The 19009-nt window shown below is 36.5% G+C and overlaps 1 protein-coding gene across 5 annotated transcripts in view; it reads right to left on the bottom strand.

The window, feature by feature from the left end:
- HACE1 (HECT domain and ankyrin repeat containing E3 ubiquitin protein ligase 1) overlaps nt 1–18771 on the bottom strand; it is a 51237-nt gene extending 32466 nt beyond the window's left edge. For 3 of the 5 annotated variants that reach the window (XM_027694163.1, XM_027694191.1, XM_027694172.1), the window contains exons 1-10: nt 18598–18771; nt 14071–14125; nt 12881–12970; nt 10995–11099; nt 9599–9674; nt 9193–9324; nt 7977–8059; nt 5541–5637; nt 2818–2919; nt 944–1050 (exon numbers count right to left, since the gene is read on the bottom strand). In XM_027694163.1, the coding sequence (XP_027549964.1) occupies nt 944–1050; nt 2818–2919; nt 5541–5637; nt 7977–8059; nt 9193–9324; nt 9599–9674; nt 10995–11099; nt 12881–12970; nt 14071–14125; nt 18598–18673 (923 nt within the window). In that variant the 5' untranslated portion in view covers nt 18674–18771. Of the gene's footprint in view, nt 1–943; nt 1051–2817; nt 2920–5540; nt 5638–7976; nt 8060–9192; nt 9325–9598; nt 9675–10994; nt 11100–12812; nt 12971–14070; nt 14126–18527 lie in introns of those variants that run through there. The other 2 variants (XM_027694182.1, XM_027694197.1) reach the window with 2 other exon arrangements.
- Nucleotides 18772–19009: the final 238 nt, after the last annotated feature.

The following is a 19009-nucleotide window of genomic DNA, read 5'->3' as shown; positions in this document are numbered from 1 at the left end:
CAAATGTAACATGACTCATGGGGAAGAAAAGGCACCTACAAGTAAGAATATATTATTTATTCTCCATCTAACTGATGGGCTTCTCGCCCCCTGGCCCCAGTTAAAAAGAAACTTTCAGTCATATTCCTCTACAACCTACACTGACAGGCTTCTCTGGTTACATAACACTCTTAAACCTCTTTCTAAGAAGTCATCCAGAACATGTTAGTAAGGAACTTCCACTCATGCTTTCAGACTCGAACTCTTTCAGTAAAGATTCTCTTAGTTTCTAGTAAAGCATTTAGGTTAGATCTGTTAGCTTTTGAAAACAATAAAATGTTACTGGTGTTTCAACAAATTACAGATCAGGTGTTTCCCTCAAACAGACGCCAAAAAAACTAGGACAGCATACTAGATAAATATGCTTACCTATTCTATGTGTCTCCCAAAGTAACCGCTGCTTGTGCTGCTGAGACAGCACACTGGTAGATTAAATTTTTGGTCTCATTTATATTAGTAGCCATGGAAGGCAATCAAAACCAGCAAACATGAGAAAGTGTCTGAAGTAACAAAACTCTCCTCAAGCATACTAAGAAAGCACACAGAAAATTAAAAATGTGGAAGGGAAAAAAAAAGGGAGAGGGAGGGGGGAAAAAAATTATTTGATACTTAGTCTAAAAAGCTTCCCTGCCTAGAGCTGACACAGCCAAACCAATCAAGTAAAAAAATACATTTCTCTGCAACTCAAGCTTCTAGGTGCCAGCAGCTATACAAGGACATCAGCTTTCTTTCTTGAAGTCTTTGTGAAGACAGTGATCTCAACAGGCACTTCTCTACAAATCAGATTTGAGGTCCATCTACTCCAGCACACGCTGAGCACCGGATAGGTTAGATTATTAAAACTACTAAGTGGCACTAAATACCAGGTAGTTTATCAACCTACTTTTGATCTTCTTACACTCACCTAAGCAGTTTGTGACCATTTGTTGTAGCAACTTCAGCAAGACTTGTTAGGATTTTAAGATACTGGCTTTCGCTCTGCTGAGATAAGTGTTCCAGAACTTGGCGCAACTGAAGGATCAAAACAAAAGGAACTGCATAGCGTCAAGGAGTACCAGATCAACAATAATTTCTCTATTATTTAGAACATTAGCACCCATGCATTAATATCTAGCAATAATAATGTAATAACGTATATTGTCCAACCTATCTAATCTACCCTCAGTTAACATTTCATTATGATTTACAAAGATTACTGAAAAGGTATACATTCTAGTGTCAATGCATGTACTGCAGATATTTAACATTACAGAATCTACGAACGCTGAATGCTTAACCATGTATTATTAATTCATAAGAACAACTTATGACATTTAAACTGTGAGTCCTGACTTCAACATATAACCAGTCTCCTCATGTCACCACTTTCAGAGAATATGAACTGGTCATCACTCAAAACTTTGAGCAGAATAGCTCAGACTTGGCCACAGAAAACCATTTTCAAAATACGATTACGTTTTGGCAGTGACACACAACTATACCACATATTATCTAATTAGAGCATGGTGATAGTAACACCAAGGTACATGCGTTCAATCCCCATATGGGCCATTCACTTAAGAGCTGGACTCTATGATCCTTGTGGGTCCCTTCCAACCCAGAATATTCTGTGAAATTTGTGAAATCTGTGAACGTTTTGCATATCCTCTCATTAAGAGTTTGTTTTTGCACATACCTCCACCATTACTCAGATAGATGAAAAATTCATTTTTCTCGCTGTCTTTATTTCTACAATACACAGGTTTTTTGTTCCATTGTTTCAGTTCTTTTACTTTCTCTTTTAATTTAAATAATTATTATCATTTCCCCATGCATCTAACATACACTTTGAGAATTCTCACCTCTGTCATTTCACTCTGTAAAACTCAACCTTGTCTCAGAAAATTAAACATTGTTTCTATATATAAATCCTCAGTCTCGTAGTGGAAGTGATGGAGTTAGAAAGAAAATGAAAACACCAAAAATCTAGCAAGCTAAGTTCAGCGAAGTGGCAGCCAATACCTTTCTAAATCTATCCTTTTTTTTTTTTAATTTGCAGTCTGTAAAATTGTTTGCAGTCATTTTTGAACAAATAATGTATTAAAAACCCACAGCTATCTAGATTTGGAAGGGGAAAAAGCACCCCATGCTTCCTTCCCACTACACAAAAAAGAAACAAAAAATTTTTTCCTTGCTTTAGGTTGTACTACCCCACAATAACAAAAAAAACAAGGCATAGAACCATTAAAAAAGAAAGACTAGTTTCATCTATAGAAATAATAATCAAATGAAATTTCAGCTGCAATCTTCTACACTCTAATTGTACAAGGCAACTTCATACAGATCATGTATGAATACTCATACTACGAATGTTTAAGTTCATTCTAGATGATTTAAGCCTCAAGACACATCCTAGAATGGATGTCTGCAGATAATGACTAAATGAAGGTAAACAGGCCCCATTACACAAAATAATTGGATCTATAGAATGCTCTACCAGCACCTTTGTATTGAAGCTAGCAACAAGTCTGCTCTTTCAATCGTCTACAACACTTTGCCAAATATGCAAAGTTAGAACACTAACTGAAAACAGAACCTATTTTTAATCCCAAATTCTTGTGTTTAAAATAATGTAAAGACACTTTCCATGGGGAAAGAAAAATAGATAGTGGTCAACTACTGTGGCACTGACAGTCAATTACTGGTAGTGTCTTCTAACCATGACACTCATATTAAGCAATCAGACCTCCACAATTACAGACAGATCCCTTAGCTATAAAACATGTAATACTGTACTACCATGTTTTCCCGTAGATCTTCATTCTGCGTCATTTGAATTATTGTCTGGAAAAGTCGAGGATGGTACTGTATTAAGACTTCACAAGTCTCTCCATAACCACCCTAAAAAGCAATTGTTCAAAAAATATTTTAATTAAAAGAAACTTTTTTTTTTTTAATGCTGAATGGAGAAATTCTATTCTAAAATAAATTTAACTTTAATAACCAAAGTTAGATATCACAAACCTTTTGGGAGAAGGCAGAATCAAACTTTTTTCAATATATTGGCTCACATATATCCACTCCCTTTTCTCTGTTTTTCGAAACATATTCCTACTTACCAAGCCAAAGTTACAGTTGAACAACACTTCATCTAACAATGACCAAAGATTAAAAACAGTGCAATATTTCACTTCTCTTCCCCTTGCTGAAGTGTCTACTTAATTACACCTAGAATCTAGCCCTCCAGAACAAACATTTTCTAAAGATTCATAAGGCGCATATCTGACTTGTTATAGGAAGAAATAGGATAAACTCATGAAAGGATTATTTAACTTTAAAATCAATACAAAAGTATGATTCCACTTGTGCCTTAGACTAACTTCACACCCTTCTGAGAAAAAACGTTTTCTGAAAAGAACAGAACTTGAATTTGTGGTTTATCTGCATCAACTCTTACTTAACACAGCTGCATTTTTAAGCAAACACCTAACACCTGAACACATATCAACTTCTACACTGGAAAGATGACCATATAATGTGTTAAATGCTGCAACTTCACAGACTCCTTCTCTTTGAATGACAGTTGACAACTTACCTCAGTGATAACAGATTCATTAAACAGATTAATTTAATTGTTTCTGGTACCAAAAAATCAAGTATTAAAAAATAAAACCACCCAGAATCCAAAGAACTAATGGAAGTAAAATCTTCAAGATCAAGGTAATACCACGTTGGCAAGTACATGAACGTATTACTTCAGTCTTCTAAAAACATGTATCTACTATGAAAAACAAATCTGTAAGCACAAAATAAAACCCTTGATGTAAAAGGAAAGAAAACATTTTGTTTTCTCCCTTCTTACTTGGCATCACAAACTTGTAAACTACATGATCTTGAAAAGAGTAAGATCATCACTACAAAACAGCGAACACCAGGTGTCACTACTCACACCTAAAAAAAGTTAACAGAACTTATGTATAAAGTGGTGCCACAAGGATTGCAAAACTGCAGACTGAAGCAGAAATTGAAAACGCTAATCACAAAAAATAAGAATAGTACCATTAACTACACATTGGTATAGAATCATAGAATCATTTAGGTTGGAAAATACCCATAAGATCAAGTCCAGCCATCAACCTAGCACCACTGACATGTGCCAGTAAGCCATGTCTTCAAGTGCCATATCCACACATTTTTTGAACACTTTCAGGGATGGTGACTCCACCACTTCCCTGGGAAGTCTTCTCCAATGCTTTACAAACCTTCCCTTGAAGAAATTTGTCCTAATATCTAATCTAAACCTGCCCTGCCATATACTGTCTCACAGGTCTGTGGCTGCAGAAAGCCTTGAAACTGACTAGACTTCATGTGCTTTTACAGTAATGGTAAGTCATTTTGCCATAATAGAGAGAAAAAAAAATCTGAGCTTCACAATCAAGTCAGTTGTGAAACAGAATAGTGATCAGTCACTTCTGAGTGACTAGAGCTGAGGACTTACTAGGATTTCTTATATCCAAAAAGAAATGCTGTAAGTAACCTAACTTGATCAAGGCCTTCCACAGATAGTCTATGATATAAATCTTCCAGTGTTAAACATTCCAAAAATGTCCCACTGGTACTGGAGACAGCACTCTAGCACATACATACAACTACTTCAGTCGCAAGTCTTAGGCACATAAGCAATCTTCAGAAATTAAATAACTTGAGCTTGAAATAATCTGAAAATACAGAAAAAAAAACCAGAAAACTTTAGCTTTATCCTGACAAACTAATAACACGCACCAAGGTAGTGTGGTGTCCACTAAGTCCAGTGATTTTTTCAGCCTTCAGTTCAGTATTCTAATCTGCTGATTACTAGCAAAGGTTCAAAAGTTTCCATTCATTTGTGTTATTTACACACTGACCTTCAACTGATTCTACAGAAAAACATGCAAGTGTCCACAAATCAAGAAAAAACACTTTAGCAGGTAGTACAAACAGTATTTGGTATCACACAAGAAAGACTGAGTTTTGCAGTTGAAAAGGCTGGGTTAGCTGAAAATGCGTAAGACTTTTGTTCCTTGTCCAGATATAGTCATACCTTTGAAAAGTAGTAGTCTGCATCATGTAAGTTTTGTTTGTATTTATTAGTAATATCTCTTCAAGAGAAATGAAAATCTATTAGTTGAAATTAAAAAAAAAAAAAAATCAGTCCTTTCTGCTTGCTTTTACCTCTTGCTTGTAAACATTTAAGCACCTAGTCTATTAGCATTATACCAAGCATTCCCAAACTTTCTAGCCAAGTGGAGTTCTGTAAATTCTTTCTCATTAGGTCAATTCTTGCATTAGACTTATGCAAAGGGTGCAAATCATGAACCTGCCTGCAGGATCAATTTAGTGACAGAAAAAATGGTTTTTGCCCTTGTTTTGCCAAAGGACAACCGTCTTTCAGAGGCCTTAAAAACTGAAATCGTAACACTGATCAGGTGACACCTTAGTAAGTCATAGAAGTTCACATAAAAAGAGTGTTGTTAACTTCATACCTGTACACAGAGATCCAGTGGAGTCACACCATTCTTGTCTGGTAAATATTTGGCTCCTCTCATCAAAAGAATTTGTGCAGTGTCTCTCTGACCATGGCTATTCAAAAGACGAGAACACAGTTAATACAGCATTTATGCCCCATCAGTCATAAATCTGCACCTAACAAACAAAATCAACATAAGCTAGAAGAAAACAAGTAGTTATGAAACTGAGCAGAACACAGGATGGAAAATAATGCCTCAGATTCATCTACTACCTGTCAAAGCCACTGCAAAAGAACAGTGCAAAATTAGGTAAGGCCCATTTATCAAGCCAGAGTCACCCTCTTCATTCAGAAATTATTCATCTTAGTCTAGCCTCAATATCTATGAGCTTCATTTCCTGCAAAAAGACAGCTCTTCCTCAATTCATACCCTAATTTACTTCACAGAGAAGGTTCTGGGTTCTGTTCACTGAGTTCTTTGCTGACTTCTACCAGATTTGGGGAAAAATAATCTAATTGTGCTCTAACCATCAAAACACATTAGTAACACTTTTTTATTGATAAAAAAATCTTTTTTTTTTTTTTTTGCACAAGAATTCAATATATCACTCTAATGGCTCTGATTTCTTTTAACCAACACCTGTAAATGTTTTGCCTGGCCTTTAAATGTGTTGAGTTTTACTTTTGCATTCAAAGTCTATTTCACAGTCTCACTCATCTATTTATAGGTTGTATAGGACACTTAGTTTCCTTGAATCAAGAATTTCACAAACAACTATTCCAACATGCCACCATTGACTAGAAAATAAAACCAAAGGTTATTTATATCTCTCAACACTTTCCCAAATCCTTTCTTCCGATGAAAATGAGAAATTGGGTAGCAATGATCAGATGTTTACTTCATTAAAAACACATTGAAAGACTAGTTGACTATTGCCTTCACCAGTATACGGTGCACATATTGCCAAATGTAATACAGAAGCATCTAAGGGGTGAAATGAAAGACTGATACAAAACACACAGCAATTAAGGTTACATATGCAAGTTTTTTCAGTAAAGTTTTATATTTCAAGCTAGTTTGCAGTACACTCTTTACACAAATGCACGAGTATTTGCCATCCTGGAACACACCAAGGCTGCCTACACTATCAGTTCAGAAAGGGCACAAGAAAAGTGACAATCAACAGCTGACGGACAAGAGGTAGCTTCACTGATCTCTCAGTAGCTCCCAGATGAGTTATTATTCCTGTCCTTCCAGCCCAGGATATCAACAGGTTAACCTAAAGTACCAGACTTTGTCCCAGTGCAAACAAACATTCAGAGTCAGAAAGGAGCTAAGACTAACGACCTACTTGCACCATCTTCGCTGTTATTCTCTATGCTAAGTGCACAACCCAACATCTTGACAAAATAGGTGTTTCAGACTTAAAAAATTTGAATACTGATACCCTTTCTCCAGCTATCACCAGCCACTGCTACCACATCCTCACATCCTGCTCTCTCTATCATCAGTGGTCTACAACCCTTCTTCCAAGGTTCATTGTAGTACACACCCTGTTCATTGTACCCTGCCAGCTGCTCCAACTGTTAACTTCTAAAACAACGTCACTGCCGTACTTTCAACACATTCCCTTCTTACCAAAAACCTTTAAGCTGAGGCAAGCTGGCTACTTCTTTTAAAGCAGGTGCCAATACCAGGCCCTAAACCAAGCACCAAGGATAACAGCTATTTATTTTCTCCTTCTCAACTGCCAAGCATCAACATACACTATCTCCAGAGACCACAGCTCCTAGAACACAAGTCTTGGCAGGTCAATAGGTCAGTCCATTTCTCCTTTTGTTTTTATTAACATTTAATCTTAAGCAAACTATTTAACCTGTATCCAAAGCACAGGGATTATAAACATTGCAAATGTTCTACGAAACAGCGGAAGTGTTCTCATTAGAACAGAAGGTCATTTATCATATGTGATTAGTTTTGAAATTAAACTAAACTGTGAATAAAATGGAACCAATCAAAACAACAATATAATTTTAATTCAACATTGTAACTTTAAGGCATATATGCCCATTTTGTGTACACTGTAATACCGTAATGTATATTAAAGCACAGACAAACTTGCCTTATAAAGACTGTGGTTTTAGTGTACTCAAAATAACCTAAGTTGGTACAACTCATTTTTCAGAAAATAGTTCAGCAGTCATTGATTTATAACTCATGCCAGAATATGCACAGCTGTGTGTTTAACATGTCTGTTAGAAAGAGGTATATAAGCCTGCAGTACTAAGATAAGTAGATAAGACACCAAATTACATTCAAACATGAGGCAAGATTAAATAAAAGTTAGCTTTTATGTTTTTTAAATTTTGTGCCTTCTAGTCATTGTTATTGCAAAAGGGGAAAAAATTATTTCACCTTTAGCACAGTATTCAAAAGTTAAGAATATACAACCTGCAAGCAAAATAAAGCGGAGTTGCCCCAGAAACATTCGGCCTGTTTATATCTGCACCGCTGTCTAGCAAACACTGCACCGTCTAGAAGAGAAGAAAATACCAGCATTAGGAAAACAGAAATGGAAAACTATTTAATACCATGCGTGTTAATTACGCTGAAGGATTTAATTTTCTGTAATGAACCTCAAGACCAAAATTCCTAAACATGAAATGGAAAATCATGGCTATCAGAGCTCATAAAGCTTCCTTTGAACTTCCTACTTTAATAACAATATCTTTTATTGAATTTCAGCTAATACCAAAGATTCCTGGATATACAAGCTATTTAAAAATAAAAATGACACTTTTTAGAGAAGTAAACCATACACAGCCTTATCACTAGCTGAAGTTTCAAACTCAAACTAGGCTAGAAGAAATATGTAAGCAAATTCTAAAACACGAAAACACTGAGCAGACTCTCAAACATACTTTTGTTATATTCCAGTCACATAAGTTGGTAAGTCTATAGATAACAGTTTTTCAGAATTTGGTCTCCCAAAATCGAGTGCTAACAATGACTACAGAAAGGATCTGGGTAGAATGATTTTTTTTTTTTTTGAAGTAAATAGTTCTGGAGACAACCTGTATAACTCCATATGGCTCTAATGCAGTTCAAGTAAAGCATCCAGAATGGTACTCTTTATATAAATAGTCAGCTCTAATGCAAGGCCAGGTGTAAAAATTATTCACACATACCAATAATAGAAGAGTTTATTTGAACTTGTGTACTTCAAATGTTAAATATTTAACTGACACAACTCCTTGTTCATTTTTCACTCGCAGTACATTATGATCATTTTAGATTTCAAAAGCATATAATAGGTGGCACAATTATGAATTAAACACATTCCAAAAACTAAGGAAGAACATTTTCAAACATTTAACATTACATAAAAACTTACTATCAACAAGCCAATAATAGTAGTGCAGAACAGCTGAATAGTAAGTCACCTAAACTCCCATAAACACTGAGATCCATCATCTCCACAAGAATAAGTAAGCTGTTCCCATGGAAGTGTATGCAGTTGATACTAAGACAAACAACAGCATTCTTCACCCTTCTAACCATTATCATGTGCATTACTAGTCTGAAGTTTATAAAAAAACCACAACAACTTTGAGGCATTACCAAGTTCTTAAAAAATCCATTGTGCTCATACAATTTCAAAACTTACTGTCTTGTGTCCGTTTTGACAAGCTACATGAAGGGCTGTTTGTCCCATTGCATCTTCAACATCTACATTACTGACATGTTGAACAAGATCATGAAGCAATTCTGTTCGTCCATTGACAGCCAACCAATGAATCTAAGTACAAAATTATGATATACATGTTTTCTTTAGCAATGATACAAGTATTTCATAAATATGATTTTAAACCTGACTGTATTATTGTCAACACTTTCACAAAGAGAAGTTTTGAATACTATCATATCCATATTTTGATCACATCATTTGATCCTTGAGGGTACTGGACACTCAGCAGTTTTGTTTTACATGTAAGATGACAAACACTTAAAAAATTAGCATCTTCAAACTCTTCATGCCTTTTAAGAACATCATGATAATTAATAGCACTTACTGCAGTCAGGCCTTCGTTATTACAAATGTTGACATCTGCACTGTATTCCAGCAGCTTGCTCATACATTTCTTCTGGCTATAAGCAAAACAATACATTAAAACCCAGCCAGGGAAAATCACTTACAAAGACTAAATACCTTCTTAGAGCTCTGCTCACTCTAGTTCATCATCGTGCAAAGCATAGCAGCTAAGTTTCACTTTATAAGGAGTACAGTACTATGCATGTCAAGAAGAGAAGTGGATCATCATGGTAGAGACTCCTACAGTGCAAAAGTAGCATACAGCAGCACAGGACTAAAACCATAGCCGTTTTTGTGGAAAGTCCAGAAGTACTTAACCACTACTTTAATAGCTTCAGCTCTGCATGAACTACACTTTCAAGACAAGAAGCCAGAGTTTAGCTAAGAGAAGTCCATGAAGTTCGCCACCATCTCTACACTTCAGTGAACGTGTTTACAGTACACCACTAAATCATTACTTAATGAAACAGTCATTGTAACACTATGCAAATCTTTGGCAAGTGCAATTACCATCTTAATGAAAGTAGAGGTATGTCTTCCTAATTCATGTTTTGATCTTTTAATGTTCTTTAATGCTTTAAGTGCTTTACCCTTAAGAATTCTTACTTTTCCTTTTTATTTGGTACCTCTCACACCTTTCTTATACCTCATTTCCACATAACTGTCTCCTGTGTGTATTTCTGCATTTCATCAGGTACCACTTGGCTGCTTCTTTCTTCTCCTACAAATTGTCTTCCCACATAACTAGAAGCCACTAAACATTCTCTCCTCCTCATTTGAAGTACCAGCTGTGATACAATTCAGTTATTGTAACACATACATGCTTTAAAAAGAAAGGCAACATTACAGCTGCATATTCTCACATACTACAGTTCAAGAAATAGGATCTTAAAAAGGTACATGCTCACTGGTTTGGTTGGGTTTTTTTCACCCTCTCCTAATATTGTGCAAGCAAACTTTATATTCCTTTACTTGTAGTAAAACTTTCCTTGGAGACACTATCTGAGAAAAATCTGAAGTCTCTGAACCCTTCCAAGACCTCCAAAATCATTTCTTCTCAGCTAACTGGAAGGAGAACACATCCCTCGTTCAATCACTGTTGTAAGAATCATTATGCCCCTGCTTAACAGAAAACACTAAAATGTCTAGCACTGAAATTGGTATTCCAGACATGACTTGCCATTTATAAAAAAATATTTTCTGAATACTCAAAGTATGGATTTAAACCTCCATCTTCTCTATAAGTGTATCATCCCCATTTTATAAAGTGAAAACCAAAGTATTTTGTTTGAACCACACAAAAATATTACAGAACCTGCCAGCTTAAGTGCATTATGCACAAAATCTTTTAAGAGTTTTAAAAGCTTTTTTCTTACCCATTCCTTGCTGCTAAATGGAGAGGAGTACATCCTGAAATGTCCTGATAGTTTGGATTTGCTCCTTTTTTTAATAATAGAACAAGGCATTCAACTGATCCACAGCTAAGAACAAAATAAGAAAGGGGAAAACTGTAACAAGGATATTTACAAAATAAATCTGTATTGACATAAAGACAACAGCAATACCATGTACAGATTACACTCAGTGGAAAATCTTAACATAAAATTGTTTTACACCCTCATAGTTCAAGTTACACAAAGCTAAAGGAGAGTCACTTAAATGAAGTGAGAACTGACTGATTATAACTTGTTGTAATTAACAGACGCTAGCCTTCTACGTGATTTTAATGGCTTTAAAATCCAACAGTGAATCTTTAAGACTGGTAACTCTGTAACTATAAACTGTTTTAAAAGTTTTGCTTACTGTTTTCTCTCCATCCCTCATCTTTAATCAATTAATATTTTCTCTTAAATAACAATTCCAGTATTTTCGGTTTTGTTACACTTCTGGAAGTTGCATCTAAAAGTTTAAATATCTAAAACTCGTACAAATATTTCTTTGCTATTAACATTGAACCTGTAACTCCCTTTTACTTTTCATAATATGACAGCTCTTCAGGATAACCAAGGTCACCAAGAAGACAGAAACTCTGCATTATATGGTAATTTGGCTCCTGAATTCTACAAGAGGAAGAGTTGACTGAAAAAATAAGCATATTTTTCTATCCATCACAACCAGCTTATGCATTGTTACAAATTTTCCAATGTCAGACCTGCTACACAACAACAGAAAGAAACCAAAGACTAGTTGTAAAATATGTTGCAAAACCAGCAGCTTAATGATGGCTTTGTGACCCAACAACTAGTCAACATAAAAGACAACCCAGAAATTAAGTGTAACACAATTTCTTGTGGTTTAGAATCAACAAACACAGTATATTTTCAAATACACTTCTAAGGTGTATGCTAAAAATTTGCTTGCATTTTTAAGTACTGCTTTAAGTAAGTTTTATATAAGCAATATGTAATTCTGAAATTAAATGTTTGGGAAACAGATATTTCTAAAACAGTCTGCTTAGGAAGCTGGAATTTCTACCTTTATTGTGACCAGATACCAGCTATTTCTATGCAATACTATTATTATTTATTTTATTTTTGCCTTTTTTTTCAACAATTTAATTGTAAGAATTTTCAAGATATTTAAAAGGGGACCCAAATATAGAGCATTTGTTCACTAGTTTAAAGGTTAGTTTTTACTTGGCCTTTCATGAAACCATCTGGTTCATTTCTACTTAGGTTGTTAACCTGTTTCTTGGCAATACAGAGTCATCCCCATTGAAGTGCTACATTAATAATAAATAAACTCGGTCAAGGTTATAAAATTTGCACTTAAGCCCATTATCCAGGATACAAAAACTTATTAGAAGTGAGTACCCAAGTTATATTCCCTGCAGTTATGGTCACATGAAGTACTTTGGAATGGTTGCTTCCCAATGAACATCCAAGTGCTTCCCACTGTTTTAAAATACTTCAAAAACAATCAGCATCTGCAAACAAGATTTCTCTAACTCTACAAAGGTAAGATTAACCCAGCTACCGAGGATACATATCATGGCTGTATTTATTCACAGACTTGAGACTTCACAGAAAGGCAAAAAAGTATCTAGCAAGACTTCCTTCACTAGAATTTGGAAAGTCATTTGGTATCGTATGTAAAATCTGTCCTCTCAATGAGTCGGGCACATTGCTAGAACAACAACAAAAGGAAGTATGAAAAGAAAATGTTAACTGATACTAAAGTGTTTTCCAGCTTACATTGGTGCCTTAGATTTGTGGTAATATTTTCATTGTTAACTTCTGGACTGGACTCAAGTAAGTCTTACTTTGCTGCAATATGAAGCAAACTTCTCTTCACACGTCCAAAGGCATAATTCACATCAAATTTTGAATTTGATAGCAGCTCTGAGACAGACCTTCAAATAGAAACATACTTTTAATTTAAAATATAGCTCACAGTAGCCAAAAAGTTTATACTGTAAGTTGTACACAAGTACTCTGTTTCTTACTTGATTGCTATTTCTTTTCCTTTCAACTAATTTCTGACCAAGAGATCAAACAGTTTTCAAGCACTTGCTGATTAACAACACCTTTTCACTTCCTCCTTGTACATAAAAAAAAAAAAACTGTGATAGTGGGCAACTGTTTCAAAAGTTAGAATTAAAGTTGACAACCACATCACTTCTTTACAAATACAGAAAACACGCATTTTAATAGCTTTGTTTGAAAAAAAATAAATTCCCATTTTCCTCCTTATCTCACCACAGACATCCCAATCAGATATCCAGCAGCCTTCCCAAACATAGCTAAAGTTCAAAGGGAAGACTGGTATGTGAAATCACAATAATGAAGTAGAAGAATACATGATATGCCAACAGGACAAAAAAATTGAAGGACCCTTCAACTTCCAGTAATGGTCCAATCACATAATTTTAAATCCTTACATAGAATCTCAACAAAATATTATGCAGCAGAACAAATATTTATCCTGATTAGATAAACAGTTTACTATTTCAGTAAGAATTACTACCTGCTTCCCTGCAAAATTCATTGGAAGGTAGCACCACTTAGCTGGCATTATGCAGCCTCCAATCCCAACCGCTTTGAGGACAACTGAGCAAGAGAAACAGATACTTCTGGGATTTCTCAGATGAGCAGCGATCTCATTGTCCAACTCTTATTCCATGTCTTTCTGAGACATCTGATGACACTAAGAGCTTCTATGTTGCCAATAAATACACACTCAGAGCTAAGACACAGTTACAAAACAACACTTTTGTACTAATCCTCGGGCAATTTTCCCTATGTGCATCAACAAAACAAATCCCAGCTCCGGTTTGCGGCATAAAACAAAACAGTCTTCTCAGGAAAAAGTATGCTGGGACGCACACAGTCAGTGACTAACTTCAGATATAGAAGATAACTAAGCAATTCAGAAGCTACAACTTTAGCAAACATGCTGGGTTTGTCAGACCTTAAAAAAAAAAAAAAAAGGTAAATTTAAAGAAGCTCTCACCTGTGCTGGTCAGCCATAACCATCGGCATCAGTGTATAGACAGCAGTTTCATTATCTGAGAAGAAATTAAATTACTCCATTACCATAAAGAAATCTTTTACATAAAAAAATTTATCTGGTAACACTTATTTACCTTTTCAAGTGTCCACTGTTCAACAGATCATTCTTTTTATACAGATCATTCACATATGAAGTTTCATTATAAAGGAAAAGCCATCATACTTAGATAAAGGAGACAACAGAATTTCAATACATGAAATTTCAGGGTGGTTTTTTTTCTTTTACAAAGTAAAAATTACAGAATTTTCAATGGAGCATCAATTTTTTTGAACTGACAACTCTGTTAATTAAATCAAAGTTTTTAGGAAATGTGCATTAACAAAAAAGAAAAAAAAAAACAAAACCAAAACTATAACACTTGAATAGTTCATTTTAAAAATAAGGAAAATTACTGTGTTCCAAGCTGAATTCCATAGTCCTGATACTATGAGTTTGTAATAGTGATTTCTTTGAATTATTTCATAACGATTCATTTTTGTCTCTATCCTTGAACACCTGAAGGCAGTAGGTTTTATTTCAATTTCTAATCTCTAATCAGTTTCACATTTCACATTTGAAGGCAATGAAAAAAAGCCAGAGCACAAAGATTCACATCAGTGGTGGGAAAAGACTGACATTCACCTATACAGTCTCTGTCATTACCACTGCTGCACATACCAGCTCATGCATGGATGTGATGAGCCTGTTTGGTTGCTTACAGACTTCCAGAAGTAAAATACTATTTTTAAAGAATTCATTTGACATAATTTAAAAGGCTTTCATGTATAATAATTATAAATAATATTAATGTGTAATAGTTATTAAATTTATTATATATAATTATTTTTTTTTCCCTTCAAGCAAACTACCCATTGTTGGGAGTACAATCTCCACAGATTGTTCACACAGATGCCAACTTATGACATGAGGGGTTGTGCTTTCTGAGAACCCAGGTATATGGATTCAGGATATAGAAACAAAGGACTGTTCTCATAAAACTTTTATTTTGAGGTTTTTCCTCACCACCTTCATTAACCCAAATACCAAAGTTACTAAGCAATCGGAACAGGAAGAATTAAACAAGTATAGCATCTCGTGCCTTTTACATACCGTGCCTCCGTACATGCACTACTTCCACTAGATAGGTAAGGTGACATTTACTGAATATTAAACACAGATTCTTCAGAGTTATCAAGTGGAATCAAATAAACTTATGATGCTGCAGCTGTGCTGTTCACTATTAGCATTCTACAATGCTCCAAGATTAGTGCTGCTCTCTGCTATTTGGAAGCAGCCTGTCCATAGCTAACGAAAGAAAGAAGCAATGCTAATCTGTTATTACCTTTGAATGCTGAACACAAGTAAGTCATATTCAAATTTAAATTACATTCCATCTGTTATAAAAATTTAAAAATAAATTTAAAAAAGTCAATGTTGCTTACAGCAATCATACGGTGCAAGAGACACAAAACTCTCAAAACACCAAATCACAATTAAAAGCTGTAGAGAGTCACTCTAACCATTACTAAGTTCAAGACTTTGAACTCTCTACACATTGTTCCTTATGGCAGAGTTCTGTGAGCATCAGATATCTCCATCCCCACCACACACCACTAGAATTTGACTGCTGGGAGGGAGGGAGAGAGTCCTGAAATACAATTAAACAGATGCTACATAAAGATATCAATTGTGAAAAATATTTGATGACTTTTAAAAAATGTATCCATGATTAGCTCCCAGTATACACAAGTTTAAAAAAAGAAAAATCTTCTTTTAGCTGTTTCACAGATCTCTTGGCAGAAAGATAAAACTTCCAAAATGAAATAAAAAAACAGAACTTGAGAACATCATCTAAATTTAGGCATGACATCCTTACATATATTTTCACAATCATGCCCTATTAAAGAGGGAAAAAAAAACCCCAAAACTTAAAAATACCAACATGCTTAAATGAAGAGCTTAATACTTGATCCTAATTAAATTTAACTGTAATTCAGGTATAGTGATCTAGAAAAAGATAATAGTTAAATATTAAATATTTAAATTTAATAATAGTTAAATATTACGTGGGCCATAAAAGGTGTTTAGGATACAGTTACAAAACTAAGCCATTTGCTACTCTATTAACAGACATTACACTGAGGAGCACATGCAGATTTTCCCAGTTTTTCTGTACAGAAATAATTAAAAGGATGTGGGACTAAGGAGCTTTTGTGGCTATTTTTGGTGAATATTGGCCCTACTAATAAACAAACTCCTATTGACTTAAGCTACATGACAGCAGGTAGAGAAAAAGCATTATACGCCTCATGCACTTACAGAACTTATTTGTTATCTAACTTGCTTGAGTTTCCAGTTTTGAATATCTAAAGACAAAAAAAGGCACACAATATGCAGTCAGAGCTTTGGGTTGCAAGACCTAGTTTTCAGGCACCGAGCCTTAACAGTACAATCCAGAAATCTGTGTCAAGCTCTCAAGTGTCCAGAAAACAGCTGCTGAAGGACACTTCAGAAGAGTGATAAAAAAATTATACTATTTTCTATTTGCAAGGTCAGCTCAGGATATTCACTGGCACTGAACTCAGGTGTTAAGACTTGCTTTAAACAAAAGAAAAAAAAAATCACTGGAAATTCATCATCTAGAATCCTGCCCTGACATGACACTCTTATTTCTTCATTTCACCAGAGATATTGTCATGAATTTGGCAGAGATCACAACCTTAAAGAAGTGTCAGCACTGTTCACATAATACCCTAATGGCTATGGCACATGCAAAGGAAGTTTAATACCTAGATTTAGCGCCTTCTTCAGCATAAGAAAGTTCAAACATACATCTCCATTTCCTAAGAGAGTACCATAACTCTTACTTTAAGGAGGGAGGAGTAAATTATGTATCTTTTACATTAAAGCTATTCAAATGTAGAGGAGTCTGGGGGGAAATCATAATACAAGAGTCCAGACACAGCACACAAAAAGCCACAAAACTACATACCATACTAGACTGGTGTGGAATATTCTAGGATGATCCTGTCAGTACGTGCTTGGAGCAAAATACTATAACCCAAACCTGCTTCTCAAGAAGAGTTTGGGCAGACCTGCACAAGCCTAAGGAACACCACGGTCAGGAAAGAAGATACAAAATGATTTAAGACTGACCCAAAGTTTGATGGCCATTGAACAGAGGCCTTATTGGAATGCAATTTGAAACTTCAGTATCTTAAACCCATTTATGTCCTTATATCAGTCCGACTGCAATTCCTAGAGAATGCACAGAACTGACATTCCTTCTGCAGTACAAGACAACAGAAGTACTGGTTTCAGAAGTCTCAGGGCTTGCACTTACACTGCCACCACCATAGACACAATTACCTCTGAAATGTAAGATAATCATGTCCAAGACAGGACGATTAAAATCGGAATCAATTCGCCTACACTAGTACTGGAGTAAATTTAAAGCAGCTCCAACTGACATAGGTTGTAGAAAGCATTATTTGTATTACCATCTTCAATTAAAATGGTGCTACTCCATTATTTCTGTAAGTCTGAGCTTAAGAGTATTACATCAGTTTTCACTGCTGCCATTCAAAGGCTTACAAGCAGCAGCAAAAGCCATCTGAAGCTTGCTTGTCAATTTTGTGAAATGTATGAGCAACTGCACTAGCAAACACCTAAACTGTGACAGGTGACAATAAGTGAAGGGTGTAGCAGCTCAGTGCAGGAGGACAACAGGAAGTCCGAACAGGGAATGCACAGAGAGAACAGAACATAACGCCCTCTCCTCTACGACCAGAGATGAAAGCTAGGAAACAGGCAGCCAAAGACCCATCCATAAAACTAAACTCTGAACAAAGTACAATGACAGCACATGACTCACAAGAATGTGTGTCATGGAATTTTGCATATCTGTCAGTCAGAAATTTTACACATCCAAAAGTTTTACAGAGTTAGCCCTCCCCAACAGCTGGACCTGCCTCGAACACTAAATCACTTCCCATAAGAGCCTTAAACTGTATTTTCAAATCCATCCCGATACTGGGGACTAGCACCCACGGTAAGTAGTCTAGAGCCAAAAATTAGGCTGTGATAGGTGACATCTATAATACCTTTTCAAACAAAATTCAGCACTGTTAAAAAACAAAGATTTGTCATCGCTAGTCTGCCATCGAGGAAACACCCAACGAAGGATTTAAAACCAGACGAAAAGGGTGGCGAGCACTCCCGAGCACCCGCTCGCCCGGGCCCGGGGGCGGCAGCAGCCGGCAAGGACCCTCTGCACCCTGTGCACCGGGGGAGAGAAGGAAGGAAGGAAGGAAGGGGACGGGGAAGCCGCTGTTGTTATTACCACCACAAATAAAAACAGCCTCTCAGAGGTGGTGGGAGGAAGCCCGTTCCCATTCTTCCCAGTGGCCTCAGCTCACCCCGGCCGAGCCGGGCGCGGAGGCCGCCGCGGAGCTGAGACGAACCGCCACGTCAGGGCCCCTCTCCTACCGTCCGGCAGCTCCACGGTCCGGGCGCGGCGCAGGGACCTCGTCAGCCGGTTGAGCTGCTCCATGGCTCTCTCCATCCTCGGAGCGCCCAACCCGGAACCGCAGACACCCCCCGCTGCCACCGCCTCCCCTCAGCCCATCGCGACGGAGGCAGCCCCAGGGCCGCCAGGCCGCCGCCACCACGGGCGGCTATGCGCATGCGCGGGGGCGGATCCGGGGGCGGGCCGTGTACCTCGGAGTGCCCGCTTACCGGGGGAGCGAAGTAGCTGGGGGCGTTGGCAAAACCCGGGGAAAGCGGGTCTTTAAACATCTGCTTGTTGCGGGTTTTGGAGAAGAAAAAAAAAAAAAAAAAGTGCTGCCTTTTGAAGCCGCCTTTGCCGGGTCATCCCGCCCGCGCAGCCTCGTTTCCCAAA

The sequence above is a fragment of the Neopelma chrysocephalum genome, unplaced genomic scaffold (assembly GCF_003984885.1).
Source record: "Neopelma chrysocephalum unplaced genomic scaffold, ASM398488v2 Primary Assembly neopelma1_23, whole genome shotgun sequence".
NCBI classification, from domain to species: Eukaryota; Metazoa; Chordata; class Aves; order Passeriformes; family Pipridae; genus Neopelma; species Neopelma chrysocephalum.
This window is presented reverse-complemented; position numbering and strand designations above follow the sequence as displayed.